Here is a 26,316-nt window from a genome sequence, read left to right as displayed (position 1 = left end):
ACAATACACGAGTATTGAATTAATGTGGCACATTAAAAGTTAAAATTAAACACATAACAGTTAATTCTGATAAGAGAAATATTAGTTAACCTATAAATTCTTAAATATGTTTTCACAGTATGTATTTAATTTAATAAATATTTATTAATTAAGAGAGTAGTATTTAAGCGTACATTTATCATTCGACAAAACATTAAAGAAACTTACAGGGAGATCTGTAAATGCTATGCCAAGATTATGTCCATTTTTTGTGTAGAAACAAGTGTTATCTATTAAATTAACCCCACAGCCTATGACATCGCCTGTGGTGAACGTGGGACCATATGGCTGGCCGGTTCCGCTGGAACAGAAACTATGTCCATCGTCTCCGTGATAGCCATAAGAATGTTTATCCCATCCTGTAAAATTCAAAATGTTTTTAGTCTCATTAGTTAAAATTACCATCAATTAATGAACAAAATTATAGCATTATGGTTACTGTTGACTAGCAGAAATAAATTTATTATAACTTACAATACTACTGAAAATGGAAAGAAATGAAATAGATTACCAGTATATAAAATGTTTTATAAATATCTAAAAATTAATAATTGTCGACGAAAGTTAAAGAAACACAAGTTGAAGTTTGACATTGCAGCTGAAAGTCGGTTTTTGCCACAAACCTTAAAACTGGTTTTTGCCCCTGAAGTATCAATCACCCAGTTTTTGGGTACATTTATAAAGACAAATGAGTTAAACGAATTACTAACAACACAACTACCTTTCAGTATACAGAATCTTCCAAAATTAATTCTACCATTTTAAATGACTGTAATTATTTTAATTATTATCCAAAAAATATGCATTGTACACCAATTGAAAGAGTAACTGTCAAGTTTCGTTTCCCATCATCATTCAAATGTCTCTGTCTACCATCTTTAAGAAGTGTCATAAATAAAAAAGCAACTTCTCAATAGTTTTATGTTCTGAAGTTTGCAAAGTTGGAATTGCCCGTCATCGAGCAACACGAGTAACGTGCAGGAGCCATAACATTGGGACTGCTGTGAGCGGCATGATTACATATATACCATAGCAAGCACAAGAGGAATTTGCGTAGCGATGTGCTCGCACAGAGAAAGTAAAGAGCAAATGTAAAACTTGGACGGTTTTCCAATGTTTTAATGCACGTTACAACATTCTCGGATAATAATTAATTTAATTACAATAATTTAAAATGAAATGGTAGCATTCTTTTTAGAGGATCCTGCATATTGAAAATATTTTTATTTAAAATTGTTGATAAAATTAATGAAGTGATAAAGTATAATCTATTACAAATTTAGTATTGGTAATAATATATCAAGAGATTACTGAATTTGCAAATACAGTAAAGCCTTGATAATTTGGAATACTATTTCGCATTGCGTAATTTTTTAATTCTATTAGCTATTATTACCTTACTCTTAGACATGTGCAACAATAAATGGTCAAGGAATAGTAACAAGAAAAATCAAAACAAAAATTGAACGAGTACTGCATTTTTATGTTAAAGAAACACTAAGATATTAGCATAAAGTTATAATTGTGTGGTGTCATTCGTTATAAAATGTTATTAAAATATAACTTTTATATTATTGTTATAAAAAGGTAATAGGCTTAATTTTGAGGGCATAGATGAGTTTTTAGAAAAACCCTAAATGTGAATAATGAGTAAAATTTTCATTATATCCAATCTCCTTCAAGATATTATACACCACTCCCCTTTATCTCCCCATCCCTAGACCAGGGTGGCCAACAGTTTTTGCCCTTGGGCTGAATTGGAAAGAAAACTTTTTTCACAGGCCGAACCAGAGGCTGCCATAGGAAGATTTTGAGGTGGTGCGAGATCTCATTGTGGTATCAACTCTTAGAGACTAAATTGTACATAGAGATTACAGATACATTTTTCACATTATCATGCTTTAGATTTGTAATGGAGCGTTAACTCTAAACACACACAGTGAATTGTTGACCTTTTTTTTTTTAAGTAATCAGAATCTTTTGTTGAGCTATTCGGACTTGAGTAACTAATATTGAAAGATTAATCATGGGCCGCATAAATTCATTAGATGGGCTGAGTCCGGCCCGTGGACCGTACGTTGGCCATGCCTGCACTAGACCTTTAACCAACAAAATTTAATAGCATCATTGACCCTTATATACAAGCTACCGTGCCAAATATCATTTCTTAAACTTTGCCACATCCTGAGATATTGAACAAAATAAACACCAATACATACAAACAGAACCTCCCCCTTTTTACTTTTTTGAGGTTCAGGGGATCTCAAAATATGGAGATTTGCAACAAAAAAAAGGGGGAAGGGGGCAAAATTTGACACACTATTACAATACTTTCCTACATTATATACATAACAGCCAGGAAGGTAAAATTGGCTTCTTTTTAAAGCCCAAATTAGTAAACATGGGCAATAACGAGATTGACGCTACTTTCATTTAAGCATGTAAAAGCTTAAATGAAGAACAAATATGGTGGTTTGATAACGCACACAATAAGATTTGACTTTAAATAAAGTGTGCTTTTCAGGTCTAACAATACACATTTAATAAAAACCTTGCTAATTTGTAGTAAGTCTCCCCAATTAGTCCAAGTTAATGAGGCTATTTATTAATTAAGAGAGTAGTATTTAAGTGTACATTTATCATTCGACAAAACATTAAAGAAACTTACAGGGAGATCCGTAAATGCTATGCCAAGATTATGTCCATTTTTTGTGTAGAAACAAGTGTTATCTATTAAATTAACCCCACAGCCTATGACATCGCCTGTGGTGAACGTGGGACCATATGGCTGGCCGGTTCCGCTGGAACAGAAACNTTAGTCCAAGTTAATGAGGCTCTACTGTATTTGATTACAATGTTAAAATATTATGCAAAATATTATCATATTCATTTGCATAATATGATTTAAATAATTTAGTAATAAGAATTTATAAATTATTTAAATAACTAATTAATAGGAGAGAGAACATACCGGGTAATCTATTCATGTTTACACCTTGAGCAGAAAGGCCGACACCCATGTAACTGGAAAAAATATCAAAGTTATGAGAGCCATAATACATTCATATTAATATATTCATTTATATTTAAATATAAATTACAACTTTAATGCATCCATTATCACTGCAGGCAAAAAAAAATTGTGATGCGCTGTAACTTAAAATATAAATGAGCATGATGTGTTGAGAAAATTCAGATTCTTATTAATTAATTAACCTTATGATAGTTCAATAATATAGCAAACAACATGGACTAGAAGTAGGCAGCTTAATTGCCTACTTCTCGTGTTAAATTTAATAATTCCTAGCCAATCTCTTTTCTTTGTGAATATTCTAAATTAATTTATTTATTTTTAATTATTAAATTTAATACAAGATGGCTGTTAATATCTCTACTCCTATTCACCTATATCTAGTCCAAATTTCCAGTATCTTATTAATTAATTAGCTACATGGTAACTCGATAAGATTCCAGCTGTATCGTGTAATTAGTAAAGTTGATCAGATTTGATTTTGTATGTAATTTAACTACCATAATTCCTTGTAAATTATCTACATGCTATCTGTGTTTAAAAATCAATTTGAAAGCAGAGAGTTTATCTGTCAATTTTAAATTGCAATTATAAACTCTTCCAACAGCTTTTCCTTTGTCTAAAGTTACCAAAAGTACATTTTAAAAAGTTAAAATCCTATGTTCCTTTGCAGTTATGATTTCTTTGGAAAGCACAAACAGATATATGTATATACCCTTTAGTTCTCTCTAGTTTTCTGTACATCAATCCATGTTTTATTTGATATTATTATATACTCTTACTTAAACATTTGTCTTGAAAGCTTAATTTCTCTTCCTACAAAATTACTCTCAGAGAACTACTTAGAAGCCAATTGTCAATTTTTGTATGTGTTAATTATACAGGGTTAACAGGAAAGATGATCATAACTTTAAGGGGTAACAGAACATGGCAAAAGTAACAATTGTCGTAATACAATGCATGGTTGAAAACCAAATGATTTGCTGCAAGAGGGTGCTTCCTGGTGAGAAGGCCCATATTTCGCACACATTCTCATTTGAAAGTTGCACAGCCACATAGATGCAACAGTATTTGAATGCTGAGAAGATGGATATGCATTTTATGTACAGAGCTGCAAACAGCAATGCCGTCAAAGTGCAACAACTTTATCAGATGTGGAAGACTCGTCCTTTGGCCCTCTAGATCTCCTGATTTCTCCTTCCTTCATTTCTTTCTCTGCGGCCATCTGAAAAGCTTCATTTACGAGACGTCCCTTGACTCTCCCAAAGATGATGTTGGTAGAATTTAGCACTGCTGCTGCAGAAGTATGTGACATGCCAGGCATCTTCCAAAGTGTATGCCAATCACTCCGTCACCACTGTGATGCACATATTCCATATTGGTGGTCATACATTTGAACAATTCTCGTAAAGATGAAAGATTATTTCTTGTAAATATCCATGATTAAAATGACTTTTTGTTTTACACGTTCTTTGTACTTACTGTGTTTCTGTGTTCAAATTTCACATTCTACCATGCATTGTATTAAGACAATTGCTACTTTTGCCATGTTCTATCACTCTTAAAGTTGTGACCATCTTTCCTGTTACACCCTGTATACAGTGAATAAGAGCTAAGTAATTGACTGTCATTAATTCATTAGATTTGAGTCTACGTCCAACTTTCTCAATAAAATTAACAACAATGTTCTTAACAGAAATTACTTTATAGTTATCTGTTAAGATGGCTTCACACATTCAGTATTTGCCAAAAGCTGAGCAAACATTTGATCAATACTAAGTAGTCTGGTTAACCATTCAGTAATTGGCGAATATTTGTTATTCACTGTTTCCCATTCCTTGTCGGTATACTGTGCCAAATCAAAAGGGACAAATCTCAGACGAAGATTAGTAATTCCTACAACTAACCGATGCTCGGCAAATAATCATATATGTGTACATATGTTTTCATAACGACAAACACTTTAGCAAAAAGCAGTTATTTGGAAATCGATAAACATCAAATGTGTGGAGCCACCTTTAAGTTATTACTCTCACTAACATCAACTAATATGACAGCAAGTTTAAAGATCACATGAGTTAATGACAATTTTATTTGTGCAAAATAAGTTTGCACACTAATTTACAAATACCTTGTACTAATGGGTTTTCTATTTAATATTTATGGAGGGGATCTGTTCTAGAGTATTCATTAGTGATTTACGAGGATAATATTTAGAAGGTGCTACATCAAAATTTGACTATGTATATATTGACTGCTTCGTTTAATGTCCACATAACTTTCTGCAAAAAAGGATATTATGTGATTTAATGTTATGAAGATACCATACTATACACAAAGCATACAGTAGCTGTATGGAATACTGTAGTATACATGTATTGAATAAATAGCCAAGATAATGGCTACACATAAGGTATTAATTAAAATATTTATGTAATTATTCTTGTGTCATAACTTTTTTATTTGTCATACTGTATGTTATTAACAGTAGAACTTACAAACTGAGTTTTGGAGTAACAAATCAAAAACTGAGGATTTCTTTTGTACCACTCAATACTTGTATCAGTTTCTGTATTTAAAATTCAGTAATAAAAATGTTGGTATTCTGCAATTGAAAATTGAAATACAGCAGTGACCAAAATTTTACATATGAAGAGCAAAAACTTGCAATTCAGATTGGCTCTCCGATTAGGATCAGATAAGAATTTGATTAAGTGTCATTGGCACTTAGCCTTTGTGCTTACTCCCAAAGAAAGAGCATACCAATGATGACTATCAAATTGCAAAAAAAAAAAAAATACTACATCCAACTTTTAACTCCAGTACAAATTATATAGAATGTTCAACTGTTTTATATTTCATACAAAATAAAAGACATACATAATGATGATGATAATTAAAATTATTTACATATTTAAAATATGAATTAATTTTAATTCATAAACATAAATTTTAAAAAAAAGCAGAAATAATTATTCAAAATTTTGTGGACAATAAAGTACCGATTAAGTAGGTGGCATTAATAAGTAAAATCCAAAGTATAAGCATAGGAATCACAACAAATAGGAAAAAACATGCTTTTGACCTCAAATTCTTCAAAACATCTTTAGAAAATACACCAAGACCCACACCGACTGATTTTAATACGGATGCAGGATTAAATATAGGAGAATGTCTAATATCCCGAGAAAAAGGATCTTTTTTTGACACAGGATCCTGACAGAAAACTGACTTTCACGCCCTACGATTCCTTCTTGATAAAGTATTTTACAAGGATTCTATAAGACTTTACCTAAATACAAATATAAACAAGTAAATCACCACTGAAATGATGATGAAATACTCAAAATATAACCTGNAAAAAAAAAAAAAAATTGACTATTGTACTGTCAAATGGAAAGAGCCAAAATTTTTTCTGTTATTTCATTAAGTTTATCTCATTTGGATGTGTTTTAAAAAAATGGACTGTTTGATAAATTAATTAATAAAATAAATGATATGTCATCTTTGTCAACTCTACTTTTAAAAAGGAATATAGTCCTTTTAAAAATATATACTTTTATGCTATTATTCAGCTAAACCACTTTTCTAGAGTCTGAATTAAAAACTTTATGCAAATATGCAGATACTTATTGCATTTAAATGGAATTTTGATGGCTTAGTTAGAAAAACAAAAGGTAATTTTCATCAAAAATGAATTGCGAAAAAGATTTATCATGACTCGGATGATTCACCTTTCACTATTCTAATCTATTCCTATTTAAAGGGTGTCCAAAAAGTTACGGTGCAGTGAAAAATTTTACTTAAAGTTTCAAGAAATAAAAATTTTTACATACAATATTGTAGTTTCTCCTACAGAAAATGCCAGGAATGACCCCCGGAGGCCCCAAAATCTGGAGGAGCGAGGTCCTGCAACCTAACAGACCAGACTCCACAGGAGATATGACTGGCAAACAAGTCTCTCAAAAAAATCGGTCTGAAAACAGGAACGTCCGTGAATGGGAAGTAATATCATCTACTTCAAAGTGAAAACAAAAGTCATGCAACTTACGGATTTTGTATGCAATGCCGTGAATATTAATTTACTGTCATTACAAATTTCCCACTACAGTAACTTTAAAGATAGAAACTGGCAATATTTAAATTGTAAATGATTTTAAGATAAAACTATGCAAAATATCAAGCCTCAGACACTTCAAACTTCAAAATTTTAACTTGTAAAACTTAAACTGAAATATCACAACTCCTCCAGATTATTTCTGTAATTATTTATTAATTTCAAATAAAATTGCAGTACATTTATAGTAAAAGTCACATCTATGTTAATCAGTGATAACTAGGCCAAAGAATATAAATGTTCTGTTTGGCCTAATTAAGGCCATTTACACGCTTTGGCCTAGTTATAACTGACTAATAGTAAACCGAGTAACGTAAATTGACACATTTTTAATACTATAGTTCGAAATAACTATTTTGGCCTAGATGACTGTTATCTACACAAGTATATGCATGCATGCATTCATTTATACAGACAACAATATATAATTAGGTATACTATTGTATAGTTATATTAGCCATTATCCAATCCAAACTTGGATTTGATTTAAAATATTAAGGCTGATGACTTGAATTCAGAGAAAACTTAGAAAATTTTTATTAATTTAAATATAGAATTTACCCATTTTATGTAGTATCTATTCTGTGTAGTGTGCAGTCCATCTGCAATTTTATATGATAATGTTGCATGCCGTAATTATGTTGGACTGACTGATATGAATCTTTTCAGAGAAATGAAGGTCTTGTGATAAGGAGAAGTACGGACAAAATCTTTGCTTCTGTCTCAATCAATTCCAAGAAAGTACTTTTAAGAGACGAGAACTTACGACAATTAAAGAAGTTTCCAAGAATAGAATTCTCGAGAACAGGCAATGAACGTATTTATGAAAACAATAAGAATAAGGTAACATGGTGCAGCCAATTTGTTCTGTACAGAGTATTTAGTATTTGAAAGTTGATTAACAATGCTATAATTACAGAGATCAAAGTAAACGATTAAATAGAGTATTTAAATTCCTCAAAAAGGCAAATCACAATAATTTTGTCTCCGTATTACTGTAATGCGATTAGAATTTCTGATGGCAAAGAGGCACTAGTTCTTGGTATTCGAATTGTCTTGTTCATTGTCGTGTGACTGTTCAACCAGTTAGTTAGGGATTGAAAATATCTCGATTTTTGCTAAACTTCTGTTCATTTAGCCAATTAACTTTTCACAGATAATTGATTGAGAAATTTTGAATGCTATGTTCTAACTCTGTATCATGTAGTACAAAGCAAACAACATTGCTTTGATTTTTATTCATTTCTTATGTTCGTACAACAGGGTGAACCTAGCTTAATAATAAAAAATAAATAAAATCAAATATTTACATATTAGATTTACTATTAAGGATTAACAATTCTTGATATATCTTATACTGTAAATGACAGGTTAGTTCGAGCTTGGATTATTATTGCCAGTAAAATATAAAATATACAATATTAATTATTTTCTTATTACTAGTATGTAGAAAGTAACTCTCATTATAAAAAATGACACTGTTTGTCATTTCAAGCCTAATTTGTTTAGAAAATCAAACTCTCATAAATAAATATTTAAATGCAGTGTCCAAAAAGTCTCTCACACCATCCAGGATGCATATAATATTGACAGTGGAGAAGAGAATAGCCATTTTTTTTCACAGAAACCATGATTTCTGGCAACACATCTTGATATATTACAACAGTTTCTCAAGATGCAGCTCAGACAATGGCATTTTTGGTACTGTTGTGTTTCAACTGGATGTGGCACCTCCTCATTTAACAACCCGTGTTAGAGACTATCTGAATGAAACCTTTCCTGGAAGAAGGATTGACAAGGAATCAAAGACTATGGGCAGCAAGATCACCCAATTTGATCCCCTTAGATTTCTTTGCTTGGGATTCAACAAATCCAAACTTTACCAAATAAAAGTTAATGATCTTCAAGACCTTAAACATCATAACTGAACAGCAGTCAACAACATTGAAGCAGCAGCTATGCTTCAAAATGTTTTCTGAGTTACAAAAGAATGTTGGGAAAAGCGCTTCAAAATGCAAGGCAGTCACGTTGAATAGCACTGATTTACATTGCAAAACATACCTTTGTTAAAACAATTTCTTTTTTTTTTTTTACATCAAAATTAATGGAAAATTTCAATGTAAAAAACTCTCAAACAGTAACAGCAAAGAAAATATGCAGTTTAAATAATAGCCATGGTTATTATTCAAATAAAAGCAGTAATCTAAAAAAATAAATTGAGAAAATCTAGTTTAGAAAAAGATAAAATCCTATAAAGCATCGCTGAGGATTTTAGAAAGAAATTATATAAATGTAAGCGTTTCAATGTCATGGAAGAATGCAATATTAACTTCTTTTCCTTTAAATTAAAAAAAAATCTATATGTTCAAATGGGCTGGCTTGTATGATATTAAAGTTGTTACAGTTTAATTATGCAAATAAAGCTCTTAGAATGGTAAACTGAGAAATGTATAAGTTAATCTAAAGTTTTTGGTTAAGGCTTATATTTTCCATATAAAAATCAACCTTCAGACAAATGTACACTAAGCTAGACATGAAATTTATGCAGTATATAACATTTTTATTGGTCATTCTTGGCGATTGACATGCTTAAAACTCATGTACACACTATAATTTAGAGTAATTGTTGAATAATTTCAAAATTTAGAGTTAAAATTTATGCACTTACCCATCTCTTCCTTTGCTAACAATCTTCACTTCAAAATAATAAAGGCCACAGGCTGCTGGTATAGGATAAGTAGCTCTTACACTTGCTGCATCTTTATGATTTTTTCCAATACCTACAATTATAGTAAAAATAAAACCTTGATTATCTTGGTTTCTATTTATTTGTAAAGAAAATAAATATATCAATGAAATAACTAGTATAGAATACTATATAACATTAACAATATGAAATAAATTGTATACTGATATTTGAAACTATCTTCAAATACAGATGTTCCAATATAATCAATCCTATCGTGACTTTTACGTTCGTAATCGAAGAGATGTCCATAATGCCGCTTCTTACAAGAAAATCATATACTTACTAGAAAAACTCATAAAAAAAACTCTTCCGATTACAAAAATAAATCGATAGAATTGATTGCAAATACACCTACAACTGCAATAAATATAATCGGGCTAAATTTTGGATATATGATTATAGATTGATTATATATCCAAGTTTAGCCCGATCATTTACGGCAATTGTAGTATATTTGCTTAAGATATCGGGTTTCGATTGATGTGTATATTTATAGAATTTATTGCAAAATGAAAAGAGACTTCCCTCAATTGGAAAAGACAAATTCTTTGGATGCATATTGCCAGATGCCAAAGTATCTCGACACAAAGAATGTGAATGTAAGAAACATTCTCAGAAAACACAGATCAATGGAGTGAGGAAAACTGAAAAAAGAAAGAATGGAAGAGGCGGGAGAAAAAGCAGAGCCATGTCGAGAAGGAAAGGAAGACGTTAAACGAAGGGTTGGCCTAAGTCAAAAAGAGAACTAGTACTGGTTATCAAAGTTATAGAAGTGAGCTTCATAATAAGAAAGTTCAACTGCATATTTGTAATGTATACATAAAATAAATATATGGATTTCTGCTTGATGTAAAATAATATAATTTAACAGATTAAACGAATCATATGGTAAATTCGTAAGTATCTATAATAGTCTATGCTGGAACTTCACCAGTGTAAGAAGGCACCTTAGACACTTATCCAGCAACTAAACTGATAAGCCTTCGTCAGGTTACAGAACAAAAACCTTAAATTTTATTTGCATTAAGACAATTTCTGTTATTATATAATTTTTTTTATACACAGATTATGACAAAATTCTGTAATTTATGGTTTGAATTTAATAAAATGAACTATATTAAAACATTTAACAAGCTAAGAACTTTTTATTTTGTAAAATTTTTTATAATTTAAATAATTATGTCAGAAATAAGCTCAATCTATCAAACTTCAGTCATTTCTAAAAATGTAGAACTGTTTGATGATTGGTAAAAGAAACAAAGACATTAAGTTTAATCCTCAAATTTTTCTAAAAATATACAGGTTGCCCAAAATCAGTTAACCAAGGTTTGTATATGATTCAAAATAATCTTAAAATATATATAATGGTAAATCTCTCTTTGTATATCTTTAAGTATATATAATAAATGCAGAAATCTTCTGAGATAAAAAATATAAATATATTTAATTTCTTAATTACGTTCTCTTTGAAATAATTTCATCAAACAAATTTTAAAATAATACATCTTTAACTGGACGGAAGTGTAATTTAACTCGCACAATTCATCTGTTAGGCAAGTAATTGTAGATACGATCATTTTTTTCTTTTATCCTGTAATTACGATACACGATACAATGAATTTAAAATTAAGTCCTTGAAGTAGGATAATAACTCCATAAGGGTAATTACTAATGAACATGTTTCCTTCTAGGAAACACTTTCTTAAACATTTTAACTCGTTTATAACCGTAAACTTCACTTCCTGTAGGATGATTTTTTTTATTTAATTAATAAATCAGATTAAAATTGAAGATGTGAATGTACTACTCTTTAAATATACTCTTGTCTAATCAATTATTGTTATTTGGAAGTCTTTCACAAACAACTTCTTATCAAATACAGGCTGTTCATAAAATTACTATGCAGTAGAAAAGGTTAAGTAGTTTTATACGCGATATTGCAGTTTCTCCTATGGTAAATGCCAGAAATGTCCCCCCCCCAGAGACACCAATATCCAGGGGATTGTAGTCTGGACAGAGTGGACCAAATTCTGTAGATTATTCAATTGGCAAAGAAGTCTTTCAAAATCTGGAAAGTTCACGAACAAGTGATAATGCCATCTATCGCAAAGTGGAAACACGGGATATATGACTTATATGCATGGTACTGCAGACAAGACCCACAGCATTAACGTCATTACAAATTTCTCAGTGCACAGTAAGTTTTCTGACATCCCTTACTATAGTTTATCTTTTATAAGAGTAATCATCGCTAAACCCGATGTAATATAGCTAATCACCAAACATATGCCGTAAATCCATTGGGCTAGTTTTTAAGGCTAATTACTAAATAAATTACGTAATTAATTTGGCACTAGAGGTAAGCGTTAGGCGCCATNATTATTTAAATTAATTAATTTATTTATAATTATTAATATTAATAAGAGATGGCGCCTAACACTTACCTCTAGTGCCAAATTAATTACGTAATTTATTTAGTAATTAGCCTTAAAAACTAGCCCGATGGATTTACGGCATATGTTTGGTGATTAGCTTTTATAAGAGTTTCACTTCATTCCGTTTTTGTTTTATATAACTCTTGCTTTTTATAAAACTTTCATGGAACCAGAATAACATTTATATGAGGACATATTCCATATTTTCCAAAATATAAATGCCCCAAAAACTACAGTTTAAGAAAGCCACACCCTTCCAAAGTCTTTTATTTATTTTAAAACACCAGACGGAAGAACAGCAAGAGATTTTTTGTAATTCATGAACAAACAAAACAGACAAACAAACACAGCTAAGTTACAAATAATAATTGTAACAGTTCAAAGTTCAGTGACTAACAACTATCCCTTTAAATTGTTTTTCATGTTTAAATGTAAATTTAAAACTTATGAGAACTGGCATTATACTGCTGTAATTATTCTTGCTACACTATATAAAACCATAAACTAGGACATTGCATAACTTTCTCATATCACAATAGAATTGAGGCAGAGGGGAAAGAAAGAGGTGTTTCCTGCAGCCTTTAAGCATACATGAGGCAATCCTTGTATCAGACAGACATGGACATGCAACTTTGCACTTGCCATCACAAAAGAAACTATCCTTGCACCCATCAGCACAGAGAGGCGATCCAAATCATTTGTCAGCGATTGTTTTTTCTGTTTTTCGCACCCATATTTTGTTAGATGCACACAAGGCTGTTATTTTTTACTCCTAAGACTAAATTCCATTAGGTGCACTCAGTTTCATCAGAGAGCATGGACATTTCAATATACAGGAGGTATTAAAGTGTCAAATGAAGTCATGGACACTCTATTTTTTTACATTTAAATGGACCCTCGTTACTACCTTTGGATTCCTCACTGTAACTGATGGAAAATCAAAATCAACCCATTAAATTTTGAGAACAAACTCGACTTTACAGCAAAGCCCATAGAAGGCATGTCAGTGACTATGGAACACCACTCAACAGCCATGTGATTTGTGCAATAATGCTTTGCTGCACACACTTATGAAACATTTTATCTCAAAAACAAAGTCATGGACTCCCATTTTTTATTATGTTTTTAGATTCCTCATCACAATTAATGGAAAATGGCAAAGTTTAATCAAAATTGAGCAAACAGATTTTGAAAACAGACACAATTCTGTAAGCCACATAGGTGCTTCGCTAATGCTCTGCCTCAAATATACAGGGTGTTGCAAAAATATTGGGCCAATTATCACAAATTTATGGAGGAAAACCCAAATAAAGACTGGGGCCATTTTGCATCTGAAGCTTAATGAGTGAGTTATTAAAGTGTCAAAGTGTAGTGATGTCATTCCCATTTTTAAGTATAATGCATAATGTATATTTACATTACAGTATTACAAATCTATATAATTTATTAGTAACTATTTACTAAAATCACAACTATTTTTTATTAAACATTTTTTAATTAATTCCTATTTTTTAGATATGACGATGATTTTTAACTTCATTTATTAAATTCAAACTCGTGAACATCACATCGCAGCAAGTTGTCAAAATGCCCCTATTATAATCCACTCACACTTACCAGCATCTTACCATTATCAAATTCACTAGGCATATTACAAATGGTCTCATAGCTATTAACTATGATTCTTGACACTTCACTGTATCAATGTAATTTGCCATTATTCATGCACCAGAATATTTATCAAAATGATACAAAAAAAACACTCAACAATAACTTTTCTCTAATGAAATCAACTTATCTTATGGCACAATGTACTGTACTTTGCTTTATTTTCTTAAAACTAAATTCCTCACATTTTTAGTTTACGTACGATAGCTTTAATATCTAATAATTTATTGTTTAACTATAGTTTCTTCCCTATTTCTACTAAGTCCAAAGCAAGGTATAGGGAAGAAATTGTAGACTGGAGATTCACAGAAAATTTGGAATACAATAAATTCTTTCTTTATGTGTCTTCTCCTGTCAGGAGGTTGACAACCATTTCATTCTACCATGACCTATCTTGTGCTTCTCTTGAGCACTCTTCATACGTTAAGTATGTCCAATTCCTGATGTTGCTGAACCAGTTCTTTCTTGGCCTACCTCTACCTCTTTGCCCTTCTATCATTCCCTCTAGTAATAGTTTTTGTAGGCTGTTGTGTCGCATAACATGACCCAGATATCTCACAATTCTTTTCCTTACTACTTCTAATAAGGTCCTTTTCTGGTTTGCAATTGCCAGGATATCTTCATTTGTTCTTCTTGCCTTCCAAGAAACTCTCAGCATTCTCCGAATCATCCACATTTCAAATGCCTTTAATTTCTTTTCATTACTTGCATTCATTGTCCAACACTCTGCTCCATAAAGCAGGGTTGACCAAACATAACATTTTGCCAACCTAATTCTTGTTTTTATACTAATTTCCCTTGAAGTCAGCACTTGTTTCATGTTTGTGAATGCAGTCCTTGCAATTCCAATCCTTCTTCCAATTTCCTTATCACTCCTTCCATCATCTGTAATCATATATCCCAGATAGACATAACTTTTGACCTGCTCCAGTTTACTGTTTCTGATTTTAATATTTAATCTTGGAGTTTCTTTTTCATTGGAAATGATCATAGTTTTGGTCTTTTTGCAGTTCAGTGTTAGTCCGAGTTGATTGCTCAAGTTTGTAATTTCCTCAATCAGTATCATTAGATCTCCTTCACTTTCTGCCAATAGCACAGTGTCATCAGCATACCTAAGATGCTACAATATAAATATTTATTTTTACTTTAATACTAATACTTGTGTACATTTTATAAACACTGTTTTGTGATTAGCGACAGTTCTGTTTTAGAAAAAAATCTATATATTTTTAGTCACTATATATGTGTACCGGCAGTAAGTTTTTAGAAAAAAGCACTGACTATATATACCGAGCAATCTACAATCCTTCGACACATCAGCCATTTGTGGTGCCAAGAATGTAAAATTCTTCATTTTTTATGCAACAACAAACTGAGAATTTTCCTTGTAGTTTAGTATGGATTTTTTTGGATTTTGCTTCTGTATGCATTTATTTACAAGTGGCTACTAATGGCTGCCACATTAAAGGACTTCCAAATCACCTAGTATAATTTTTTTCTATAGTATTGTAAATTCATATCAATATAAAAAATAATGTAAACAAATTTAATAACTTCAGCCTCTCAGTTAATACAAAGGCGTAAGCACGTTATTATTATGCTAAACAATCTATTAAAGTTAAATTTCTACTTGTCTAACACAAACTTGTGTAGTTTGTGTTACATGACTTAAAAACAATAATGTTTTCTGCATAAATACTGGATACATCCATTTGTAAGTATTTATTGGCATTTTATGGAGATCACACTGTATCAAGATTTGAATGTTTATTCTGTTTAAATGCTTCTAAACCAAATATATACATATGGTCTTTCAAAAAGAGTGCTATCATTTTAAATTATTGTAATTATGTTAATTATCATCCAAGAACATTGTAATATACATTAAAACATTGAAAACTGTCCAAGTTTTACATTGCCCATACCAATTTCTCACTGCATGCACCTCATGACATACGGCACGCATCCAACTGTACCCAAATTCTTCCTGTGTTCGCTAAGGAGCATATCCGTCATCAGTTCTCCCAAGGATCTCTCTGCAGATTACTTGTGTTACATGACAATGAACAATTCCAACTTTGCAAGAGGCAGAACACAAAAAAACACCTCTGTTGTGAAATTGTCATTTTCGTTTATGGCAATGTCCTAGAGATAGATGACGACAAAATAATTTAATGTAAATGGGAGACAAACAGTTAATCAATTAGTGTAAATCGCATACTTCTCAGATAATTATTAATGTAATTACAGTCATTTAAAGTGATAGCATTCATTCTGGAAGACCCTGTATAATAATAAAAAATAAGAGTATCAAAATATAATTAAGTTGAAAATTTGCTCTAATTTTTTTTTGAATTTTTACAAAGGTATCTTAAATTGTGTTTTCTCTAAGTAGCATTCACATTAAATAATAAAATAACTTAAATTGAAGTAGTAAAAAACATTACGAGACTAATTAAAATTAATTACGATTAAAAAAAAAGTGTTTATTTGGTAGAAAAATTTATAAAAAGTTAATTTATTTTTAATTATCTAATTAATGTTAAACAAAAAGATTAAAAAACCAATAAATTATTCACAGTGCAAAGTCTATTGCTAAGCAATCGCATTAAACTTCAGAATGACCTTTGACTCATTTACAATTTAAATATATTCAAAGTGAAAATACTCTTGTTTAAAATCCACACAACTAAGTATGAAAACATTTCTGGACAGTGTTTAATTAAAATAATTATTTGACTCCTCTGACAAAGCTGAACAGATTTTAATGGTAGCTAACTTAATTTGGTTAATTTAATGATAATAATTAATTTAATATATCTGTATTATTTTTACTCTATAATCCTAACTGTCTATGGGAAAAAAAATTATACTAACAGAACAACTGATGTGGAAATTTAAGATACCTTCAAAAAACTTAGAATATTTAACATTTGCGTCACTTTCAATATTAGTTACGCTCAATTAAATTTAAATTTGTTGTAAAATCCCAAGACGTTTAATGTTTTAATTTTAATTTGATTCTACAGATTAACAAACCTTTCCTTATTATTTTTCTTGATATAAAATTTAATAATTTTTGAACATGCAATGTTAAATTATAGAACGCCTATGCATTCAAAACATCAAATTCGGCAAGTTACGATTTATGACTCAAAGCAAGCTCGTCGATGAAGTCGAAAACATTTGTCAATTTTTGTTAAACGTTTGCTTGGAACTTATTAATTAATAAGGATGTCTTCGTATTTGCTTGATTTTAACTAAATGACTGTTTTAATCATCATTTAATGGTTATCGGTGACCTGAAGATAACAATTTAATAGCATTTACAACATTTGTTTAGCTCATTATTTTCATTTCACTTGAATAAAAAGGCATTTGTCAGTAGAATTGCTAAGTTCCAGTTTGAATTGTATATAATAATATAAACCACACTCCAAATAACCAGATGTGTTTAGTATTAAAACCTTCAACAAACACCTCAATTAAGTAAAGAACAAAAATTATTGTTCTTAACTGGATTAAGCTGTTCAACTGTAGTTTTTACAGTAGTATACACAGTGAGATCAAAAAGTTGCTCCACAGTGGACAAGGAAATGTGAGGAGCTTCCAGAAACTAAGTAATGATGTTACGGGCAGACAGTGTCAAAAGAGTTAAAGTAAGTTATGACCTTACCACTCGGCTGCACACATGGGCATGGCCCACAGCAAATCTACTTTACAATCACACTGTAGTTATATTTGATTATTCTTTACTAAGTAAATGCTCTTGAAAAAAGCAAGAGGGCTCAAAAATACTTGGTATTTGTTAGATTTTAATTTAGTTGTTCAATAAACATCAAATCAATTAAAACTTAACAGTTCATTATTGTATTTACAACGTATTAATTTCGCAACACAGAATTATAACGCTGACCCAATGTGACTGTGCATTGTATTTTAATACAGTAGACTCCCTATAATGTGGTAGATACGTTCTGTTTTTTACAAATTTCATGTTGTACGAGTCCTTAAATACATGAGCTAATCACAGCCCGGCATGTATGCAGTTCATGGGACTACGGCTGTTTGAAAGATTTTCTTCCATAAAATTAATTGATTCTAGACTAATTTGACTCAACATTTCCAAAACATGTATAATTTTTTGGGAATAATCCATATAAACTATGCTATAAACAAAAAATTGTAGGATTACTTGCTGAGTGTGAACCGTTTAACGACGCCATTGATTAAGCTTGTTTTTGTTGTGGAGCGGCGCATCGAACGATGGGCGCGTTTCCTGATAAATTATTTTTCTGTGTAAACTTTGCTGAACTTTGGAGACATCATTAATATAAATATAATTTTAATGAACGTTTAATAATAAATGGTTTTTGGTAGGTCCACTGCTCGTTTAAACTCAACAGTTTGTGCAATATCCTCTATTGGTCTAGATTTGACCAATCCTGTCGCGTCACGAGTCGGCGATGACGTTTTACCGTATTATATGAGTCTCTTTTAGCATGTTTATATGAACACGGTCGCAATTTTTTTGCCATTATATACGAATCCATATTATATGAACCCATTTTATAGGGGGGTCTACTGTACTTAGCAGAAAATTATTATAAATTGTCATTTACTTCAATTTTCTTTAATTAATATATGTTTTATCACTATATTAGTTAGATAACTTGCAAAATTGTTCCAAAGAATTCTTCACTTTTTGTTTAAAAATTCTGTTTTCTTTAAATTATTGTATTTACATACTCTAATCTGAATATGAAGTGAACTAACTCTGAAAAACGTTTTATCCAATATTAAAGTTTGTCGACTTCTATAAAAATAAAACCAAATTTTTGTTCTTTCTGATATTTATAGAGATTGATTTTATAATAATTAATCTTTCTATTTGTTTATCAAATTATCTTGAAATTAAAACCAAGCAATTTGTCATATTATCACGCTATAATATGACTAATTTAATAATTAGATGTAATTTGATGGACAATACATTTTTGAAGTGTCTTCTTGCTTTGTCCCTTTTTACACACCATCAGGTAAATAATTATCATGAAAGAATCTACTGTTCTTTAGAGGTTTCTTGTCCGCCTCAATATGTAAAACATTAAAAAATCTTCCCTCTGATACAAAAGTGGACCGCACGCTGACTATTTAATAGAATAAACTTTTTATCATACAGGCGTTAATTACCAATGACTGTCGTCAGACCGACAAGCGCTTTCAACCTCTAAGTCCGATAGTTATATATTAGAGTCGAACGATTGTCGAATCACGTCTAGCTATATTGCTACTATTATAAAGTAATTTGGCCTAGAGGTAGGCATTAAGTGCCATCTCTTATTAAATTTAAGAATTATAATTAAATTAATATTTATTAATTAATTTAGAAGATTCTGGAAGAAAAGAAAATAATTGGCCCAGACTGGGACTCAAACCCACAACACCAGACACTGTGCCGATGTGGGTTCTAGTATGTAGATATTGCAGGTTCATGATGTATAGCCCGATAACATGGCAGATTGTTTGGTTTTATATAAATAATCCATAAACCTGATTTTTTTAATGTACATCTTGAAATTACAAGTTCCATCTTTTTTTCAACTTTTTACATCAAATACAAGGAAATTAAACACTTCACACTTCTGTTTAGAAAAGTCATTGTTTTCTCAAAATACTACTGTTCAGGTTTGCAAATATAGCATATCTCACTTCTAAGAGTGCCATATACTTCCATATACTAATAAAAATATTTATTTCATTTGATATGGAATTGTGTTTCATAGATCAGGCTTTTTAAAATGTTTCTAACCTCCAGTTCTGTTAATGCATAAAAAAATGCATGGCTGAAATTACTCATAGTTCAATCAACTACAATTTTGGCATTTGAGGTCATTGAGAATAGAACTTACAGATTACATACAAATGAAATCTTGAACAATATTATATTATAAAGTAATAAAATGAGTTAATTTCATAAAAGGAGAATATATATTTTTATGAGAACTGAGGCTAATATTTTTGTAAAATAATCTTAATCTTATTTAATTTTTCTTCAAAAAACATTATTTTATTTAAACCTGAATTAACAAATTCAACAGAGGAAGTTCACCAGATTTTTCCACCGATAACACTTCTTTTAATGGTGACATACCTTCCAATTATAATACTCATCAAAGAAAATCTCAAAAAGTTGGAGATTGGACCACCAACTATCTTACCGAATTTGGGCATCAGAATAGCAGGGGAAGACCTGGAATAAAAAGAAAGGAAAAGAAGATCAGAAAGAGTTTACCTGCCCATTTTTGAAGTGTGTGCTCATCCCTGCCACGCTCCACCACCAATCTTTCCAATTTCCCAATGTTTCCACTGGACTTTAGCTGCTCCAAACTACAAACAATTGTTGTAGATATTACATATTCAGGTCTCCTAGATTCAAGACTCATCATAACCAAGCCTTTCCCTCTTCTGATCATCCAAGCAATCGTCGAACATCACAGATCCAGGTATTTATCAACCCACATACATAGTTGTAAACATTCTCTTTCGTATAGGTGAGCATAAAGGTTTAGACTCTCCCACTATTTCTATTTTTCTTTTATTTTCAAGGAACTAAAAATTACAAATATTTGTTGTTTTATGGTTAAATGCATAGCAGAGTGTGTTATTTCCAACACACTGTCTCTCTACTCCCTCTGTCCCGAGACCACTCATTCCCTCATATGCAACCACCTGCACTGATAATTATTTGGTAGGTTCCCGTGTACCTAAAGTCACAAGTGGCATCAGTCCTGACTTGGGTATTGCCGACACAGCCGTCGCAGTACCAGCATAACAGTCACATTTTAATAACTTGGAGAATAGCTCAGGATGCATAGAAAGCATCATGAGCAATTCACCAGATTGAGAAAGTAAAAAGTTCAATCACAATGAATCTATATTGAAGGACGATCATCTTCAATTGGAAAAAGTTACTGTTTTCAATGGAATATTAGATGTTGGTCTAAACAACAAGTTGAGAGATGATAAGGTATCTCCTACATTGGGAGATACAGACAACCTTATTATAAAATGTACAAGTTGGCAAAGAATTAAAAGTATAGGAGATCAGTATGGGAAAGAGATCTGAAAGAAGACTGGAAATGGGGAGAAAAAGGAAGGAAGGAGTAGGAAGAGAAAGAGTTCTAAGTCAAAGAAAGAGAATAAAAAGGGAAAACTCATAGAAATGATTGAAGAATGAGAAAAAATATGATGTTGAGGGGAATACATAATCTCACTCTTTAATGTTAGTTTTGCCGCCTTTATATACAAAGCCACTAAGTAGACATATATTATTCTTACAACAAAATAATACTAATACTAATAATAATAATAATTTATAATTAAATCAGGTGGGTAAAAGTAAGAAGATTAAAAAAACAAGCTTTCTGTTAAATTTGTGTTGCCATATAAAAATGTAATATTGCAAATACAAATTCTATTATCTGTGGTTTCTGATCCAGGTGCATCCATCCCTCGTTTTACTCCTATTAAAAATATAGCTTGATAAGTAAAGTTTCTATGTAAAGATAAATTTTAATTACTTATTGAGAAAAAAAATTACCTTAAAGTTTTCTAAATTTCAATAATAATATAACAAATTTAAATCTTGAATCCTAATATTAGATTATAATATTAGATTATAAAATGAATAAGCAATTCAAAATAAAGCTTATTAACTTGATGTATGTCATATAACTATATTTGGTTATATAATTTTTTTCAATCTGCTCTAATACCTTCAATATGCTTCACGGAACAGTTATGAAGTCAATGAAATGTGACAATCTGAAAACATTTTCTGGATTTTTATTCCAATTCTCAGAAAAATGTATTAAAAATTTCTACTGCCTCTGGACAACATATTGGATAGAATGTCAATCTAGCAAATTAAACAGTTATTCTCTAACAATGTCAGATTAAATGTTTGATTATGCAGCTAAAATCAGTGGTGAATATGAGTAGAATACAGGGAATTAAAACCACCACTGTTCAAAAATATTGTCATTACCATTTTAATAAAAGTATTTGAACAGTACCTTGTAATTTTAGAATTAGTTTCCCTTTGTGTAGTACTTCCGCATCTGCCACTGGTTAAAATCGTATAAATAAAACACCTAAACATAAGTTAAGGGATTAAACAAAATTAAATACAGTAAGACCCCGCTTAACACGGGGAATGCATTCCTAGACGACAAAATGCTAAACAAAACAGTGTTAAATAAGATTATTTTAATATAGAATAAATAGAGATAGGGGAACACGCAACCAAAAATAAAAATTTTACTTTAATTTCAAGTTATTTTTATATTAATTTGTATAATAATATATGTTAAATAACACATAAACATATGCACACAGAAATGTATAATAATATATTAATTAGTTCATTTTTTCTATATTAATAGTTCATTTTCTGTGACAAATTTTTTTCTGAAATTCTTGTTTTTTGCAATAAAGTCCTGAACTTTCATTTGTCTCTTTCTTTTTTTTTTTCATTAAGCAAATATCGGTAGCAGAAAATTGCAACCAAAACGCCTCGTTTTGCTTTTGCACTCCTTTCAAAATCTAGATCATTCACTACAATTTGATCAATGATTTTGGTTATCGTTACCAAACTTTTACTAAGGAAATCTATAGAGAATTTTTTGGGTTCTTCATTTTCAGAATCACTATTTTCCAGTTCTACATGAATTCCATGTTCTGCCAGTTCTTGAAGGTTGTCATTGATAAGACTCTCACCAAAAACCTGCAGTAACTCCTCATGTTTACATCTCCCAGTTCTGCTGTATCCATTAGGTTGAGTTTGATCAACCTAACAATACAGAGATAGGCCCTTCTCGTTGAGAATTCTTGGAAACCTTCAGCCATAACTTCTTCCACACTTCGTTCATGCATTTAACAGTTAATTCTTGCCAAGCGAAGTCGATATTGCAAGTGGCATCCATGATGTTATATTCTTTCTAAAATTGCACCAAACAAGTTTAAAGAAAGTACACCTTTCTACCATCTTTTTCTGATTGGTTTGTGTTTGTAAATAATCGTATTATGTACGAATCAATAAAATGCCATGATCATTTAAATCAGTGTAAATTTTGAACTTTTTTTAGGCTTCGGGTTATATCGAATCAGCGTTAAGCAAGGTTTTACTGTATTGTTTAATATTTTGAAACGATTTCAAAGACAAAAGCAATGTAAACAATATTTGAATACATAAATATCATAATATGATATTGACAGCCAGCTACGTGAAGGTAGCTTTAGTACCGTAATATGATATCCAATTAATTGACAGTCAGATTGGAAAACAGCTGTTAATTCAAAAACATTGTAGGAAACAACAAAGTAAATTATTTTCATCCAAAGCTTACAGATGGATTTTTGTGTCAGCTGTTCCTAACTGGTAGTGGCATTGATTAATTACTATTTTGAAATATTCACCAGCTATATGGAAATCCTATACAGTATATATAAATCAACATTTCTACATCTTCCATAAATTAATTCACCATTTTTTTTTTTTTGTCTTCACTTTTCTAAAGCAATATTTGATTAGTATTAAAGCAGTAATTACAGAAAAACATTCTATTATTTTGTAAACAGTGTTAATATTGACAAAGAAACATGATATAAACAAAGTCATAATATTCCTTTTCATTTTATATACATTTGCTGAAATGAATTATTACATTTGTAATTCATTTAATTGTTAAATGCCAAACTTTTATGATCGTCAACCCCCTACAAGTTTTTGAAACCTCACATCAACCCCCACCAAAAAATTTGTTTTACAAGCAAAACAAAGCTCTTACTATTTTAATACATTTCTTTTAATTTTGCATTTCTTTTCATTTATTGTATATTTGTTAATAATAATTTTTGTAACTGACAATCAGTGAGACGGACAAACTTGATCCTTAGCTCCCGCTTATCCTTAGTTTAAGCTTGATAATCGACCCCCCAATAATGTTATATCGACCACTTTGGCAACCCCTGGTTTAAATCAAACTAATTGAAGACTTTACTTATTTAATTGAAGCAGATTGAATCTCCATAATTGGGAAATCAATACAATAATAAATTAAGTAACAACAAAGTTTTTTAATTAATATGATTATAAAAGTATGAGCTTGAATAAAATCAATCATGTAGTTTCTTGAACACACGACAGATCTGCTATGACTTATTTTTCACACTATATAAAATAGTTAAATAATGTCCTTAAAGGAAAAATAAAGAATATTTCCATAAGTATAACTTGCCATGATGTATACTGGGTAAAAAATTGCTAGAACAAAACTAAAACAAATGTATAACCCACCACATCGCATACCCTGGATCCCTTTAAAATTGTCTTTTAAACAAAGATAGCTTGTAGTTTATACTCATATAAATATGATAGGTGTATGTTATTAGTACTATTTTATTAACAATTCAAAATTAATTCCAAAATGTTAACTGAAACATCAAAATAATATAGAAAAATCTTACAGTAATCAAATTCTAGTGCATTTAGTTTGCTGTCACCATTCAAGCCGACCTCAGAATACATTCTATTCAAATTTTTCTAATATATTGCTTTCTAATCTTTTTTTAAAATCTTTCTTAAGGTAGATTTATGTATTAATATGTTGAAAGTGTAATCACGGCTACTGAATTTCATCCCTGAAAATGATTTAGCATTTAAAGCTGTGTTCCTCAGACAAAATTAATCAATTTTTGTTCTTGTCCAGGCATACAGCATTTTCTTTTCCAATTTAAAATTGACCTTCTACTATAGATTTAAACAGCTAGATGTTTCAATGTTTCGAATCAACTGTTCTTACCACAAAATCTTCTCATATTCCATTAGTTTGAGCAATCAATCAAGCATTTAAACACAGAGTTTTCCAAAATGAATGTTACTATTTTAAATTTCTGTAATTATGTTAATTATTACCTGAGAAGTATGTGATGTACACCAATAGGTAGAGTAACACTCAGAGTTTCATCTCCCATCTGCATTCGAACATCTTGTCATTTACTACCTCTAGGAATTGCCATAAACAAAAATGGTAACTCCACAACAGAGACAGAATTTTGCATTCTGTGGTTCGCAAAGTCAGAATTGCTCATCATTACGCAACACAAGTAATCTGCAGGAGCCATAAATTTTGCTGTTGCAGAAGAAGTAATTATGGATATGCCAGAACGAATGTGGGAAGAATTTGAGGGACAATCGGACATGTGCCGTACAACGTGAGGCGCATGCATTGAGAAACTGTAATGGGCAAATGTAAAACTTGGATAGTTTTCCAATGTTTTAATGTATATTACAAAGTTCTTGGATAATAATTAACATACTTACAATTTAAAATGGTAAAATTCTTTCGCGAACACCCTGAACAGACATAGTAGATTCAGACCAAAATGTTCCTCCCATCCATACTTGAAATTTTCATCACCAGTTTATCATATGCAGGTATGGAAGTTATCCTATGCTTCCAAAGTGTCTAAATAATAATTTGAATTTTAGTGTGAAAACCTGAGGGCCCTAGGCTTCATTTATTAAATTTTATTAACTATGTAAAATAATGTCACCAAATAATACTTCGTTTTTGGTGAGAAAACTAGTGTTTTAAACGTGGGAAAAACCACATAACGGATGTCATTTCCTTTCAACAGAAGAGAACATCCTCTGTTTTTCCGTATCTGGTTAAAAATCTCGCTCAGATGGGAAATGGTTACCCCTCATTCATTCCCCCTTTCGTCCGTTCTCACGAAAGAGTTACTGGACGATGATTGGTCGAAATTTTTCAATAAAAGGAGAAATTAGTCAGAGTTCGAGGAGTTCTCCGACCGATTTGAAAGTGTCCAGACTCCACATACGTTTCCCTCCAGAAGACTAACGCCCTATACGAATCACTTAGACTAAGTCTCAGGTCTATACGTGGAAATAATACTTTTTGTATTTGTGAACATAGTGATCTCCCATACGAAGAAGTAAATGAATTTGCATACACAGAAGAAGACGACGATATCTGAAACAGGTCGTATGTTTATAATAATCTTGTGAGCTCTCTCTCGATCGCGCATTAGCATAAGTAAAGTTGTAACCGTTAGCTTGTCGTTTAATTGTTGTTGATCATTTGTATCCGTTTGTTTAGATTTATTAAATTATACTTATGTTTTATTATACAAGAATGTCTCCTCATATTTATTCCGGATCAGATCGCATACGCGTGTTTGTCCGCGTGTA

At 30.8% G+C, this 26,316-nt stretch overlaps 1 protein-coding gene across 2 annotated transcripts in view; it reads right to left on the bottom strand.

Moving 5' to 3' along the window:
- LOC111640615 (ran-binding protein 9-like) overlaps positions 1–26,316 on the bottom strand; it is a 72,645-nt gene that overhangs the window by 23,532 nt on the left and 22,797 nt on the right. For both annotated transcript variants that reach the window (XM_023386650.1, XM_023386651.1), the window contains exons 2-4: positions 9,856–9,967; positions 3,011–3,063; positions 208–398 (exon numbers count right to left, since the gene is read on the bottom strand). In XM_023386650.1, the coding sequence (XP_023242418.1) occupies positions 208–398; positions 3,011–3,063; positions 9,856–9,967 (356 nt within the window). The remainder of the gene's footprint in view (positions 1–207; positions 399–3,010; positions 3,064–9,855; positions 9,968–26,316) is intronic.

Source organism: Centruroides sculpturatus, unplaced genomic scaffold (genome assembly GCF_000671375.1).
Source record: "Centruroides sculpturatus isolate CEXI.00-Female unplaced genomic scaffold, Cexi_2.0 scaffold1393, whole genome shotgun sequence".
NCBI lineage: Eukaryota > Metazoa > Arthropoda > Arachnida > Scorpiones > Buthidae > Centruroides > Centruroides sculpturatus.
This window is presented reverse-complemented; position numbering and strand designations above follow the sequence as displayed.